This window comes from Pan paniscus, chromosome 11 (assembly GCF_029289425.2).
Source record: "Pan paniscus chromosome 11, NHGRI_mPanPan1-v2.0_pri, whole genome shotgun sequence".
NCBI classification, from domain to species: Eukaryota; Metazoa; Chordata; class Mammalia; order Primates; family Hominidae; genus Pan; species Pan paniscus.
Window position 1 is genome coordinate 14,759,779 of NC_073260.2, and position 15,873 is coordinate 14,775,651.

General features: G+C 41.6%; 1 protein-coding gene across 8 annotated transcripts in view; it reads left to right on the plus strand.

Annotated features, from left to right (window-relative positions):
- Window positions 1–15,873, plus strand: part of NR6A1 (nuclear receptor subfamily 6 group A member 1) — a 254,041-nt gene that overhangs the window by 175,648 nt on the left and 62,520 nt on the right. Inside the window, exon 1 of one of the 8 annotated variants that reach the window (XM_008960138.5) lies at window positions 261–332. The exons of the other annotated variants lie outside the window; for them this stretch is intronic. Within the exon in view, the coding sequence (XP_008958386.1) occupies window positions 317–332 (16 nt within the window). The 5' untranslated portion in view covers window positions 261–316. Of the gene's footprint in view, window positions 1–260; window positions 333–15,873 lie in introns of those variants that run through there. 8 annotated transcript variants of the gene reach the window in all.

Below are 15,873 nucleotides of genomic sequence, written 5' to 3' on the forward strand. Positions count from 1 at the left end.
CCCATGAAATGGTTCCCATAATAGTTTTCAGAAAGACGTGCTAGGCAGTATTGTTAACTAAAGAAAATAAGTCTATCAGTTCCACTTAGATAACCTTTGGTAATAAACGAACTCCGTACACGTTGTGACCTTAGAGCCTGAACTTTGCAATCACATGACCAGCTTGTAAACTGACCTGTGAGGATGACTGTCGTAGTCCCGGCTTAGAGGAATTGACCAAGTGTCGGAAGGGTAGTCATCAAGCTGGACTTGTCCTGTAATCTCTGTTTCTTCATGGCTGCAATAGAACTTTTCAGCAGACTACAAGAAGCATGAAATGGAGACATGGGAAGGTAAGGAACAGTCTGGGGCCCAAATCTAAGGGTTAGAAATTTTCTTTGAAGGTTTAGAGCAAATAGCCTTGAGGGAGAAGGGAGGCAGTCCACAGGCAACTGTTTTTTTTGTGTCTTCGCAGAATTCAGCTAGAAAGTTTTCATGTATGTAGCAAGTGGCTGTAAATGTTTTGGAATGGAGAAAAGTGAGAGAGAACTGCAGTGAATTCATTGTTGTGGTTGATGAAGAGCAGAAGAAAGGGGATTAATTTAAATTTTATAGTGATTTTAAAAAAATTAAATTTACGTGTCAGTACATAGATAAAATTTACATTAAAAATTGTTGTTTATTTCTTGACAGATGTTGTTTATATTTTAAATTCCTTAATCCAGTTCGCTATCTGCCAAAGTCTTATTTACTACTGTTAATTATAGATAGAATTGGGGTCATGAGGCCATTGATAAGGCAACCTCATCCTCTGGTAGGGAGCTTCTATACTTTACAGTTTGGGATATAAGACTAAGCCATTGCTAATTTCTTTTTAAGTGGGTTGCTTTTTAAATGGGTACATTTTCTGCATGTGTGTGTATGTAATGAATAGTCACTAGTGTTATAACTTGTTTATTTGGGATAGTCTCCTAGTTATGTGAGAAACCCCACTTTTCCACAACTTTATTATTTAGGCCAGGAAAGACACATACAGCTGAAGGAACAGATAAAATGGATGAATGTTAGTATTAAAGTTTTGCCATGTTTATAAAGTACAAGCTAAGAGTTTGCGAAGAGTTTGGTTTTCTTAAAGGCAAGCACTACTGAGAAGTGTTCCCGACTCTTTGAAGCAGTTGATAAATTTCTAGGACTGGCATTAACCCTACGAAATAGCTGGTCCTGGGAAAGCTTCCCAGCCTCTTGTAGTGTGGCTAACATCTGCCAAAGGCAGCTTTGCAGTTTCATTCTCACTCTGGGGATGCACAAACCAGGGAAGTGGGACCCCCTCTGATAATAGCATTCTTCTTTTTAGTAACCTTGGCTTCATTCCTCCCTTATATGTTGTACCCCAGCACCTTACATGCCAGAATTATTGGTTTTTAGTGCAAGTTAGCAGAAACAAGAGAAAGTTCGTAGAAAATACCAGTTATATATAAGGCCTGTTATTTATCTTGAACAGCCTCCTCCCCCAGTATGCATAGAAATTCTTTGTTAAACTATCCTGGATATACTAGCTTTTCCAGAAAGGAGTAGTTTAAGAAGTAAGATTTGCTTTGGATCTGTTGGACAGGAGTTTAGGAGCTGGCAGAGTCCCAGAGCAGTAATTACATGAGTTTAGAAGGGATGACTCTGGAGAATTTAGATTTTTTTTCAACAAGCTTGAGTCTCTTAGTGATATGTAGTCCGCTAGCTCTGAAAGAGAAAAAAGGTTTGCACAGAAAGTTCTCCCCTGGTTCATATTTAAGTTTTGAAACTTCAGTTCTTCTTAGCCATTCAACTGCAGAAAATAACTTATGGTACCAAAACAAGAACTTTCATAAAATAAGGAAATGAATTTAAAATTGTTCACTGAGATCTTTCATTGAAAATTCTAATAAAGCAAAATGAATTATCCCAGTTGTAGGAGGTTTTGGAATCTTAAGAGGCAAAATCAACTGCTTACAAAAGAGGTCAGTGAAAATGCTACTGTAAAAAAAGCATTGCCTGGTTTTAGATATTGGGCCCTTGTCCATTTAAATTAACCTTTGTCACAGCTGGGCATACAAATGTTTTGTTTTAGTTCACAGAGGGTTAACTCTATTCAAGCTTTCACTGTGGCAGGCCTGATCTGTGGAGTCATACAATCTGGTCTTTCAGCCCTGCCAGTCGCTAGGCAGGAAGTCTTATTTCTTAAGCTATCTTTCAGAATGGGGGTTGGGATTTGGAGAAAGGTGGGGGAAGGGCTTTGGAGCATCTGTAAGGATCAATAACAGAGAGAGAGAGAGAGCTGTAAGAGAGGCCATTGTGCACACTTCAAGATAGATGCAGCCCTTGTGCACGGCCCCTGCCTGGCAGGACAGACACCTAAAACCAAAACAATGACACCGAATGAATTCTCTGTGAAAATTAGATTGCCGCTTAAAGGAGAAAAATACTTGAGTGCCCTTTCAACGTTGGGGAATATTCTCATTCCTCAACTTGCAAAGATTAGGCAACCCCCACTAGAAATAACTCCAAATTGATTTTTAAATGCCTTTTGTCCTCATGCTAATACTGTATTGAATTGGAGAGGGTGATCATTTTGGTCTTGGTCACATGCATCAAAGCATTGAGTAAGTAATCTTTTTTCTTCTCTCTCTCCCCCTCTCTGCTCTCTTCCTCCCTCCCTTTTTCTCTTTTTTTTTATTCTAATGTTTGCTTTACCCTGTTGGTTTTGGAGGCATCATTAAGGGGATGAAAAAACTAAGATTTGGTTAGGATTTGAGTAACACATGTGCGAAATCCCTCCCCCAACAGCTGGTATTGGCTCTCGAAACTTCAACTGAGCTAAACAGATGTTCCTAGTGTGTTATTTTGAGATAATTTAAACCAGACTTATAGTCAAGAACTCTACAAAAATTGTAGATTTGATTTTTAAATGCACTAAAGTTGTGATATCGTGCCACATCTTAATACATGTTATATGGGTGTTAAGCAAAAACACCTGAGCTTGGGAAAGTGAGCAGTTCCGCCAGTGAAATTGTGATATTTAAAACACTACCAAGTTTGTTATTCTTTTACTCCAGCCCAGATTTTCATTTTTCAGATTCCCCTTTCCCAAACCCTGTAACATTCCTGTTTTACTGTATCCTTTTCCAGAGGACTAAGGCATTAATTCATTAGGTACTTTTTTGATGCAAATTCTTTATGGCATTTGGAAAGAGTAATGGAGTCATTGCCACCTTTCTTCTACTAAACCTCCAAAGTACTGGTGACAACTGACTGGTAACAGCTGAGAAAAATGGAATCCTAAACAGCCTTAAATAGTCTTCTCCCAACTTGAAATCTTCCAGGAATAAATGCATAAATGAACTGGGGGTCCATAATGTGGCTTGCAGACAGACAAATGAAATAAGGGGAGGCGGGGAGACCTGCGCTTGAAATTAGCAAGTTTAGTTTATTCTAGGCTTCTTGAGTTGAAAACTGACATAATCTGGACAATTTTGAGGCTAGGAAAAATATCTGGATGCCTCACATCATCTGGATATTTTTAACCCATCTCTAATCGGTACCCTTTTGCTGGGGAAAATGATGTACAGGAAGAAAATCTGATTTAATCACCGCAAACAGTACCTCCTTGACACAATTGATTCTGCCCCTCTGATATATTGTAATTCTCCATTAATATTTAAACCAAAGAATCGATTATTTTAATGGACATTTTCCATGGACGTACAAATATTACTAACAAAACTTGGAAATTCAGTTGCCATTTCCGTTGTATTAAAATGGGGTATAAAACCTACCATGACCCTTTTGAACAATGTGGTCTTTAATGTGTATTAAGGGGAGGGCCTAGTGAAGGAAAAGCCATAAAAGTCCTCAGGGTTCAAGATGAGGTTGGGATTTTGGCCCATTGCTTTTGTCATTTTCACACACAAACATCACTGCAATCATGTTTGATTTAGCATCCTTAATACAATGAGGTGGGAGAACAAAAGGATATCAGAGGCACAAGTATGGCAACCAAACAATCTCCCACCCCGCGACCACCAATTTTTTCACATCATTCGTTTTTTTCTGTTCCCCTGCTACTGGGGTTTCTTTTTAAGCCGAGGAAATTAATTTATTTGCAAGAATCTTCTTTTTGCATGCCTCAGTAGTTTGCTTGGGCAATTGAAAAGCTACATCTCAAATGGTTTTTAGCCGTGTGAAAAGTCATTTCCTAAAAACTTGGGGAAAACACTATAATTAGGAAAAATGCATCTACCCATATTTCAAGGTTAAGAGTTGGTCAGGGTGTGTGGTGGGGGGTGGGGGGGTGTTCACACTGCACAGCTGTTTTACATATTTTGAAAAGCCTGATAGATGTAAAGGTCATTGCTAACTCTAACAGGGTCTTGATGCTCACACTGTGTGATCCAAGGACCTTGCATTAATTAGGATGAGAAGCATGGAAGGTCAGGAGTCAACCTGCTGGTGAGCCTCGATGGATTGTTAGTGGGACCAATCAGAATTCCTGTAGGATTTTTAAACCATTAAAACAAAAAAACAAAAACTACTGCTGCTTCTGTTGCCTCTGGATGGATCCCTTGGTCTGTGTGGCAAGGACTCATCCCCTGTTGCCCAGATGGCTCATAAAAACTTGGCTACGTATATGGCTTTGCTACAGGCTTCCTGGTGTTGGAGAAAGAACCTCATCAGCTTGACTCTGTCACTTGGCCAAGTCACTTGACCTCTATGAACCTCAATTTCCTTATATATGCAACAGAGGATAGTAATACCTATCTCACAGGACCGCTATGGGAATTAAATAAGAAAACTGTCAAGAGTGCCCAGAACATGCTTAATGTGGCTTGAATTGAAATGAGTTTCAAAGAGGAGCAAATTTAGGGAAATTAAGAAAAAGAGAATTCTTGGGTGAGCCTATGGCTGGTGGTGTTTATACTCTAAGGTCTCCAGGGAGTGCCTCCATTCGGTAAGCGACAATAAGGGAGGGGCTCTTTGGAAATTTAGCCTTGAAAATGCTGTACAACCAGTGGGGCCAGCTGCTGAGCCTTCTAGAACCAATTGCAGTGTTAATATGCTATTCCTGTGGTAGTGATAATTAGTCATGAATGGGTCCCTGCAAAATTTCTGGCCTTTTCTCTACAGAAAGTCTTTTACAGTTCTGTTGATTGGAAGAAAATGGAGAGGGGGATGGGCTTTAAGGTAACAGAGATGTTAAATCATAACCAGGAAAAGAAGGATAATAAAGTTAGTCTTAATTTCCTGTGTTTTGATAGATAAATAGATGCCAAGACAGTTGCCATGACCATGTTTGATAGCCCTTTCTCAGGAGCTTTGCCGTGAAGTAGTGAAGTTGGGAATGTTGTTAGCATGCTAATCATTGCCTTACTAACTTTGGAGTTGTCAACCTCTCTGCCTTCTGGGTTCAGGGGTTATATCAATGGCTTGTTATTCTAATCTCTGTATATAAAATTATTATGCAGCTAACATTCGTGAAGTATTTACTATTTTCTAAGCACTGGGAACAGAGGTGAGTTAGAATTCCTCACCTAAACTACAGATCTCCTTTTTGATCTACAAAGAAGGAAAAATAGTTTTAATGTTGCTTAACAGATGTTGAATATTCACCACTTAAAAAGTGGAGCTTTTGAGAGTGACTGGGGGAGAAGATGAGCTAGCAGTGGGATTTGCTCTCACTTTGGGGCCCTATATTTCTTTGAGGGTTTTTGCTTTTTGGGTTTTTTTTTTTTTTTAACTACTTTTGCTAGGTATTTCTTGTGACTTATTTGCTCTTCCAAATGTATGGCTGCAAAATAGAATATTTTAATATTTTTCTTAACATGGTAAAATTAGAGGCCTGAATTACAATTGGCAAAAATGTAGAGAGAGTCGAAACCTCATTTTTCTGTTTCTCTGTTAGCATCCTATTTACCATTAGCGAAATGTTTTCCTTTCTATGAGGTTTCAGCATGTGGCCTCAGTGTGATGGCTACAGTAGACTAGCTTTGCTTTTTTTTTTTTTTTTTTTTGACAGAGTCTTGCTCTGTCACCAGGCTGGAGAACAGTGGTGCGATCTCGGCTCACTGCAACCTCCATCTCCTGGGCTCAAGCGATTGTCCTGCCTCAATCTCCTGAGTAGCTGGGACTGCAAGCATGCGCCACCACGCCCAGCTGATTTTTGCATTTTTAGTAGAGACGGGATTTCACCATGTTGCCCAGGATGGTCTCGATCTCATGACCTCATGATCTGCCTGCCTCGGCCTCCCAAAGTGGTGGGATTACAGGCATGAGCCAAGGTGCCCAGCCAGCTTTGCTTTTTAAAGGAGCTAATAAGTTATGGATAACTTATTAAGTATCAGATATATTTATTTATGGTATATTAAATAACCACTGCACAAGAAAATGTATGTTTTAGACATTTGAAAAAAGAAAAAAGCAGACACCATTCCCGTGAGCATTTAATCTCAAAATGTGCACAAGTCAGTGTGGAAAGAAGAGCAATGCAAATGAAAGGCTTGGCAACCAGTAGGTGGTAGCCATCAAGTCTTGGCCTTGGTCATTATTATAAGAGTATGTCTACATGTACACTATCATATGCATTTATGTTTTTTTATTTTTTTATTTTTTATTTTTTGTTTGTTTGTTTGATTTTGAGACGGAGTCTCGCTCTTTCGCCCAGGCCGGAGTGCAGTGGCGCTATCTCGGCTCACTGCAAGCTCCGCCTCCTTGGTTCACGCCACTCTCCTGCCTCAGCCTCCCGAGTAGCTGGGACTACAGGCGCCCGCCACCGCGCCCGGCCAATTTTTTGTATTTTTAGTAGAGACGGGGTTTCACCGTGTTAGCCAGAATGGTCTCGATCTCCTGACCTCGTGATCCGCCCGCCTCGGCCTCCCAAAGTGCTGGGATTACAGGCGTGAGCCACCGGCCCGGCCTGTTTTTGTTTTTAACTTTGCCATGAGGTAGTTGTTAATTGCTGCTGACAAGAAAATCTGCCATCCTCGACTCTTTTATTCGACTGGGAGCAGGAAGAGGGAGAGGTGATGATGTGCCACAGTGAGTGTCTTTTCCTGTCACTGGATATAGTCCGGCCATACCATTGTTTGAACCATGAACCAGTTACCTTAAGAAACTGACCATCACATTATACTGGTTTTTTTTCTTTTTTCTTTCTTTTTTTTTTTTTTTGAGACAGAGTCTCGTTCTGTCGCCCAGTCTGGAGTGCAGTGGCACGATCTCGGCTCACTGCAAGCTCTGCTTCCTGGGTTCACGCCATTCTCCTGCCTCAGCCTCCCGAGTAGCTGGGACTACAGGCGCCCTCCACCACTCCCCGCTAATTTTTTGTATTTTTTAGTAGAGACGGGGTTTCACCTTGTTAGCCAGGATGGTGTCGATCTCCTGACTTTGTGATCCACCTGCTTCGGCCTCCCAAAGTGCTGGGATTACTGGCGTGAGCCACCACGCTGGGCCAGGAACCTAGAATCTTAACAGTACGACGTGTTCCTGGGTGCGGTGGCTCACGCCTGTAATCCCAGCACTTGGGAGGCCGAAGCGGGTGGATCACAAGGCCAGGAGATCGACACCATCCTGGCTAACAGGGTGAAACCCCCTCTCTACTAAAAAATACAAAAAATTAGCCGGGCGTGGTGGCGGGCGCCTGTAGTCCCAGCTACTCGGGAGGCTGAGGCAGGAGAATGGCGTGAACCCAGAAGGCAGAGCTTGCAGTGAGTGGAGATCGCGCCACTGCACTCCAGTCTGGGCGACAGAGTGAGACTCCGTCACGAAAAATTCTAGATCTAGGTTCCTTTAGGATATGTAGAAATTAATTTTCTCTCAGCACTCCTGCTCTTGTCTCCACATGCCATTTGGAATCATACACTAAAACATTTGCCATAGGTTACCAATCTGATGCGAGAGAAAAACCATCTATCATAGAATAGTTTTAGTATGGAAAGTCCATCATATATCATACGCTGACAAGAACTTAGACTTGATTTATTAGTTAGTTAGTTTCACTAACCATTAGTCTTACCAAAGTGAGCACTTTGGAGAATGATAAATGTCTTGTGAGGAGCTGAGGAGAGAGGAGTTCTAGTTTTGTAAAAGTGTTGACTTGAAAGGCTGAGGCAGGAGGATCACTTGAGCCCAGGAGTTCAAGGCTGCATTGAATTATGATCTTGCCATTGCACTCCAACCTAGGCTACAGAGCAAGTGAGACTGTTGGTAGGGAGGGGGGAATTATTGATCCAGCGCCTTAGGGAAGCAGAACCTTTGGTTCTGATGGCTGCGTTAGTAAAGTCATGTGAATGTAATGTGTAAAAGAGTGCTCATTCGCATTGTTGAAGCTTCATAATTTGCGGTCTTAGTGATGAATGCAGACTCCAGCACTTTCTCTGAACATTGTTACATGTGGAAGAAGTTACAAAAGCACTTTCTGGGCAAATAAGAATGGGAATGGCCAATAATGCACACGTCTGTGTTTGGGGCCCATTATTCTGAATCTGGTGAGAATTTTGGAAAAAGTGGCCTTTGGCAAGGTAGTGGGCAACTACATTTTTTACCCTTTTAGAACATACGGTTTCACTTAAAGCATACTAATTGGTCCTTCTTTCACCAGGGCCTCAGAACTGTGAAGGGACCTAGGGAGCTGATTACTGAGCTTTGAGCATTGGCACAAGGTCTCTGGGCTGGCTCACCAGTTTGTCATCTGGAGTTTTTATAAACTGTGCTTTGATTTGCAAATAGAGAAGCGATAGGCATTCCTCAGAGATATTGCGAGTTTGGTTCCAGACCACTACAATAAAGCAAGTCACTTGAATTTTTTGGTTTCTCAGTGCATATAAAAGTTGTGTTTATACTATAGTCTGTTATATGTGGAGTAGCATTATGTCAGAAAAAAACCCTACATACCTTAACTTAAAAATATTTTATTGCTAAAAAATGCAGACGACCATCTGAGGCTTCAGTGAATCATTTTGCTGCTATGAGATCTTGCTGCAGTGTTGATGGCTGCTAACTGATCAGGGTGGTGGTTGCTGAAGGTTGGGGGATGGCTATGGCAGTTTCTTAAAATAAGGCAATGAAGCCGATTTTATTGATTGACTCCTCCTTTCATGAAAAATTTCTCTGTAGCATGCGATGCTGTTTAATAGCATTTTATTCACAGTAGAACCTCTTTCAAAATTCATGTCAATCTTCTCAAACCCTGCTGCTGCTTTATCAATGAAGTTAATGTAATATTCTAAATCTTTTGTTGTCATTTTAACAGTGTTCACCAGGAGTAGATTCCATCTACAAAGAAACCTCTTTCTTTGCTCCTCCATAAGAAGCAACTCCTCATCCATTAAAGTTTTATCATGGGCTGGGTGTGGTGGCTTGCACCTGTAATCCCAGCACTTTGGGAGGCCAATGAAGGAGGATTGCTTGAGCTCAGGACTTGGGGACCAGCCTGGGCAACATAGTGAGACCTCGTCTCTACTGAAATTTTTTAAAAATTAGCTGGGCGTGGTGGCGCATGCCTGTAGTCCCAGCTACTTGGCAGACTGAGGCAGGAGGATTGCTTGAGCCCAGGAGATGGAGGCTACAGTGAGCTGTGATTGCACACCACTGCAGTCCAGCCTGGGTGACAGAGTGAGACCCTGTCTTGAAAAAAAAAAAAAAAAAAATTATCATGCAATTGCAGCAATTCAGCCACATCTTTAGGATGCACTTCTAATTCTAGTTTCTAGCTGTTGTTCCCACTTCTACATTTACTTCCTCCACTGAAGCCCCTCAAAGTCATCCATGAGGGTTAGAATCAACTTCTTCCAAACTCCTGTTCATACTGATATTTTGACCTCCTATGAGGTCATAAGTGTCCTTAATGGCATCTAGAATAGTGAATCCTTTCCAGAAGGTTTTCAAATTACTTTTCCTAGATCCATCAGAGGAATCACTATCTATGGCAGCTATAGCCTTATGATATGTATTTCTTAAATAATAAGACTTGAAAGTCAAAAATTACTCCATGATTCTTGGGCTACAGAATGGATGTTATGTTAGCAGACATGAAAACAACATTCATCTGCTTGTACATCTCCATCAGAGCTCTTGGGTGACCAGATGCATTGTCAGTCAGCAGTATTTTTAAAGTTATCTTTGTTTCTGAGCAGTAGGTCTCAACAGTGAGCTCAAAATATTTAGTAAACCATTCTATAAACATACATGCTGTCATCCAGGCTTTGTTGTTCCATTTATAGAACACAGGTAGAGTAGATTTAACATAATTCTTAAGGGTCCTAGGATTTTCTGAATGGTCAGTGAGCATTGGTATCAACTTAAAGTCACCAGCTGCATTACCTTCTAGCAAGAGAGTCAGCCTATTTTTTGAAGCCAGGCATTGACTTCTCTCTAGCTATGAAAGCCCATAGATGGTGTCTTCTTCCAATATAAGGCCCCTTCATCTATACTGAACATCAGTTGTTTAGTGTAGCCACCTTCATCGTTGATCTTCTGGATAACTTGCTGCGGCTTCTACATCAGCACTTGCTGCTTCACCTTGCACCTTTTTTTTTTTTTTTTTTTTTTTTGAGATGGAGTCTCGCTGTGTCACCCAGGCTGGAGTGCAGTGGTGTGATCTTGGCTCACTGCAAGCTTCGCCTCCTGGGTTTACACCATTCTCCTGCCTTAGCCTCCCGAGTAGCTGGGACTACAGGTGCCTGCCACCATACCTGGCTAATTTTGTTTTTGTATTTTTAGTAGAGACGGGGTTTCACCATGTTAGCCAGGATGATCTCGATCTCCCGACCTCATGATCTGCCTGCCTTGGCCTCCCAAAGTGCTGGGATTACAGGCATGAGCCACTGCACCTGGCCCACCTTGCACTTTTATGTAATGGAGACAGCTTATTTCCTTCAACCTCATGAGCCAACCTCTGCTAACTTCAAACCTTTCTTCTGCAGCTTCCTCACCTCTCTCAGCCATCATAGAATTGAAGAGAGTTAGGGCCTTGCTCTGTATTAGCTTTGGCTTAACAGAATGTTGTGATTGGTTTGCCTTTCTATCCAGACTACTAAAACTTTGTCCATGTTAGCAATAAGGCTGTTTTTCTTTCTTATCATTTGTGTGTTCACTGGAGTAGCACTTTTAATTTCCTTCAAGAACTTTTCCTTTGCATTCACAGCTTGGCTCTTTGGAGCAAGAGGCCTAGCTTTCGGCTTATCTTTGCTTTTGACGTGCCTTCCTCATTAAGCTTAACGATTTCTAGCTTTTGATTTAAAGTGAGAGACGTGGCTCTTCCTTTCACTTGAACACGTAGAGGCCTTTCTAGAGTTATTAACTGGCCTAATTTCAATGTTGTTGGGTTTCAGAGAATGGAGAGGCCCAAGGGGAGAGAAGGAGAGATGGGGGAATGGCTGGTCAGTGGAGCAGTCAGAACACATACAACATTTTTCGATTAAGTTCACCATCTTATTTCGATGCGGTTCGTGGCACCCCCAAACAATTACTAACATCAAAGATCACTGATTACAGATGACCATAATAGATATAATAATATGAACAAGTTTGAAATATTACAAGACTTACCAAATGTGACACAGAGACACAAAGTGAGCACATGCTTTTGGAAAAATGGTACTGATGAGACTTCCTTGATGCAGGGTTGCCACAAACCTTCAATTTGTAAAAAATGCAATAAAGTGGCTGGGCGCGGTGGCTCACACTGTAATCCCAGCACTTTGGGAGGCCGAGGAGGGCAGATCATGACGTCAGGAGATCGAGAGCATCCTGCCAACAAGGTGAAACCTCGTCTCTACTAAAAATTCAAAAATTAGCTGGGTGTGGTGGCATACGCCTGTAATCCCAGCTACTCGGGAGGCTGAGGCAGGAGAATCGCTTGAACGTGGGAGGTGGAGGTTGCAGTGAGCTGAGATGCTGAGATTGCGCCACCCACTGCACTCCAGCCTGGGTGACAGAGTGAGACTCTGTCTCAAAAAAAAAAAAAAAAAAAAAAAACAAGCCAAGTGCAATAAAATGATGTATGCTCATGCACTGTTCTTTCATTCAACTGATGTTCACTAGTGATTGCTCTGTGCTTGGTATTGAGCTATGCATTAGGGATACAGAAAAAATAAGACTCTCTCCCTGCCCTGTGATATACCCAAGTCTAGCAGAGGGAAATAGATCCTCACATAAATAAGTGTAATGAAGTGTTCGGGGCATACTGATAGCAATACTGTAGAGTACAGAAGCTGTGCAGAGGGCAGAGTGCTCATTTGTGAGTACAGAAGTTGTGCAGAGGGCTATCAGGTTAGGCCTCACTCAGGAAGTCATCCTGAGAGACTGATAGATGTTTGCCAGGCTGGTGAAGTGGCAAAGGGTCTCCTAAGCAGAGGAGCAGCATGAGCACATGCCTGACAATGTGAAACAACCTGACCGAGTATGCCGTGAGTTCTAAGACTCATATAGGACAGAAGTATTGTTTGGTTCTAGATACAAGGGAAACCCTAGAGAGAACTTTGATCTGTGAGTGGATGCCCCTGCCCCTAAACAGAAGAGAGCCCCCCTCACATTCCTGTCAGTCTTCTTCTGAATATGTTGAAGAGATTAAGGTACCTTGCTAGAAAGGAGCACAAGCACAGTTCTGCCTCAGAACTAGAGGCCTAGATGCTGGAGGTTTAACACTTCAAGAAACTGTCCTGGGATTTAGGGAGAGCATGCTATAGCCTTACTTAACCTTGTTACAAATTGCCAGGTACTACAGAGGGAGAGGCCTCGGTTAAGTGGTTGTAAGAAGTTATACTCTGTGAAGGAGTCATCTGTCCTCTAGGGGAGTGTTCCCAACAGAAAGGGAGTCTGTTGTATTTTCTTAATGAATGGAAAAATAGAGTCTGAATATCTTATCCAAACTTTTCCCACTAATTGAAAGGTTTCTTTTGGTTTTCTAGAGCAAGGGGTGGGTGTGGGTGTGGGTGGGTGGGTGTGTGATTTGCTGAGCAATCATTGTATTTTTACTTACATCTTGTGAAATGTTGATTACCTAATGGCCAAAGCATTATAATGTTTTTGGATAGATAATTTGGGGTGCTTTTGTTTTTAACTTCATTGTACAATTAGCATACAGAAAAATTGAGTGCTTTGGGGGGGAAGGGCGTACTCTTCTGTGAATATAGATTTGTGTAATCTCTGTAACCACCTCCACAGTCATGATACAAAACCATTTTCTTTCTTTTTTTCTTTAGAGAGACGGGGTCTTGTTCTTTTGCAGTATGCAATCTCAGCTCACTGCAACCTTGAACTCCTTTGCTCAAACAATCCTTTTGCCTCAGCCTCCTGAGTAGCTGGGACTATAGGCACACACCACCATGCCCAGCTAATTTGTTTTCTTTTTAATAGAGATGAGGTCTCACTGTATTGGCCAGGCTGGTCTCAAATTCCTGGCCTCGAGCAATCCTTCCACTTTGGCCTCCCAAAGTGCTAGGATTACAGGCATGAGCCACTCCACCTGGCCCAGAACCATTTCTTTTTTTTTTTTTTTTTTTTTAACTTTTAAGTTCAAGGGTACATGTGCAGGATGTGCTGGTTTGTTACATAGGTAAATGTGTGTCATGGAGGTTTGTTGTACAGATCATTTCATCACCCAGGTATTAAGCCTAGCATCCATTAGTTATTTTTCCTGATCCTCTCCCTCCTCCCACCCTCTGCCCTCTGGTAAGCCCCAGTGTGTGTTGTTCCCCTCTATGTGTCCGTGTGTTCTCATCATTTAGCTCCTACTTATAAGTGGGAACATGCGGTATTTGGTTTTCTGTTCGCATGTTAGTTTGCTAAGGATAATGGCCCCCAGCTTCATCTGTGTCCCTGCAGATCTTGTTCTTTTTTATGGCTGACTAGTATTCCATGGTGTATATGTATCACATTTTCTTTATCCAGTCTATCACTGATGGACATTTAGTTTGATTCTGTATCTTTGCTATTGTGAATAGTACTGCAATGAATGTACATGTACATATGTCTTTATAATAGAATGATTTATATTCCTTTGGGTATATACCCAGTAATGGGATTGCTGGGTCGAATGGTATTTCTGGTTCTTGGTCTTTGAGAAATCACCACAACGTCTTCTACAATGGTTGAACTAATATTCACTCTCACCAAAAGTATAAAAGCATTCCTATTTCTCCACGGCCTCGCCAGCATCTGTTGTTTCTTCACTCTTTAATAATTGCCATTCTGACTGATGTGAGATGGTATCTCATTGTGGTTTTGATTTGCATTGCTCTAATGATCATTGATGTTGAGCTTTTTTTCATGTTTGTCGGCCGCATAAATGTCTTCGAGAAGTGTCTGTTCATATCCTCGGCCCACTTTTTCAATGTGGTTGGTTTTTTTCTTGTAAATTTGATTAAATTCCTTGTAGATTCTGGATACCAGACCTTTGTCAGATGGATAGATTGCAAAAATTTTCTCCCATTCTGTAGGTTGTCTGTTTACTCTGATGATAGTTTCTTTTTGTTTGTTTGTTTGTTTTTTGAGACGGAGTCTTGCTCTGTCTCCAGGCTGGAGTGCAATGGCGTGATCTCGGCTCACTGCAACCTCCGCCTCCTGGGTTCAAGTGATTCTCCTGCGTCAGCCTCCCGAGTAGCTGGGACTACAGGCATGCACCACCATGCCCAGCTAATTTTTCTATTTTTAGTAGAGACGGGGTTTCACCATGTTGGCCAGATGGTCTCGATCTCTTGACCTCGTGATCCGCCTGCCTCGGCCTACCAAAATGCTGGGATTACAAGCGTGAGCCACTGTGCCCGGCCTCTGATGATAGTTTCTTTTGCTGTGCAGAAGCTCTTTAGTTTAATTAAATCCCATTTGTCAATTTTTGCTTTTGTTACAATTGTTTTTGGCATCTTCATCATGAAATCTTTGCTCTTCCCATGTACTGATGGTATTGCCTAGGTTTTCTTCTAGGGTTTTTATAGTTTTGGGTTTTACATTTAAGTCTTTAATCCATCTTGAGTTGATTTTTGTATATGGTATAAGGAAGGGATCCAATTTCAATTTTCTGCATATGGCTAGCCAGTTCTTCCAGCACCATTTCTTGTTTTTGTCAGGTTTGTCAAAGATCAGATGGCTGTAGGCATGCAGTCTTATTTCTGGGTTCTCTATCCTGTTCAATTGGTCTGTGTGTCTGTTCTCATACCAGTACCATACTATTTTGGTTACTGTATCCCTGTAGTATAGTCTGAAGTCAGGTAGCATGATGCATCCAGTTTTATTCTTTATTATTATTATTATTATTATTATTTTTTGAGTTGGAGTCTCACTCTGTTGCCCAGGCCAGAGTACAGTGGCACGATCTTGGCTCACAACAACCTCTGCCTCCTGGGTTCAAGTGATTCTCCTGCCTTAGCCCCCTGAGTAACTGGGATTACAGGCGTGAGCCATCATGGCTGGCTACTTCTTATATTTTTAGTAGAGATGGGAATTCACCATGTTGACCAAGCTGGTCTTAAACCCCTGACCTCAAGTGATCCACCCACCTAGGCCTCCCAGAGTGCTGGGATTACAAGTGTGAACCACCACGCCTGGCCCGGCTTTGTTCTTTTTTGCTTAGGATTGCCTTGGCTATTGGGTTTTTGGTTCCATATGAATTTTAAAATAGTATTTTCTAGCCAGAACCATTTCTTTACCTCAAAAAAAACCCTTCTTTCATGCTGTCATTTTGTGGTCATACCCTCAGCTGACTGCTAACCCACAGCAGCTACAGATCTGTTCCCTGTTCCCTATTACTGTAATTTTATCTTCTGGAGACTGTCATATGAATGAAATAATAGAGTATGTAATCTTTTGAAACTGGCATATTGTTATATGTATTAATAGTTTATTCTTCTTTTAATTGCTGGGTAGTATTGTGTT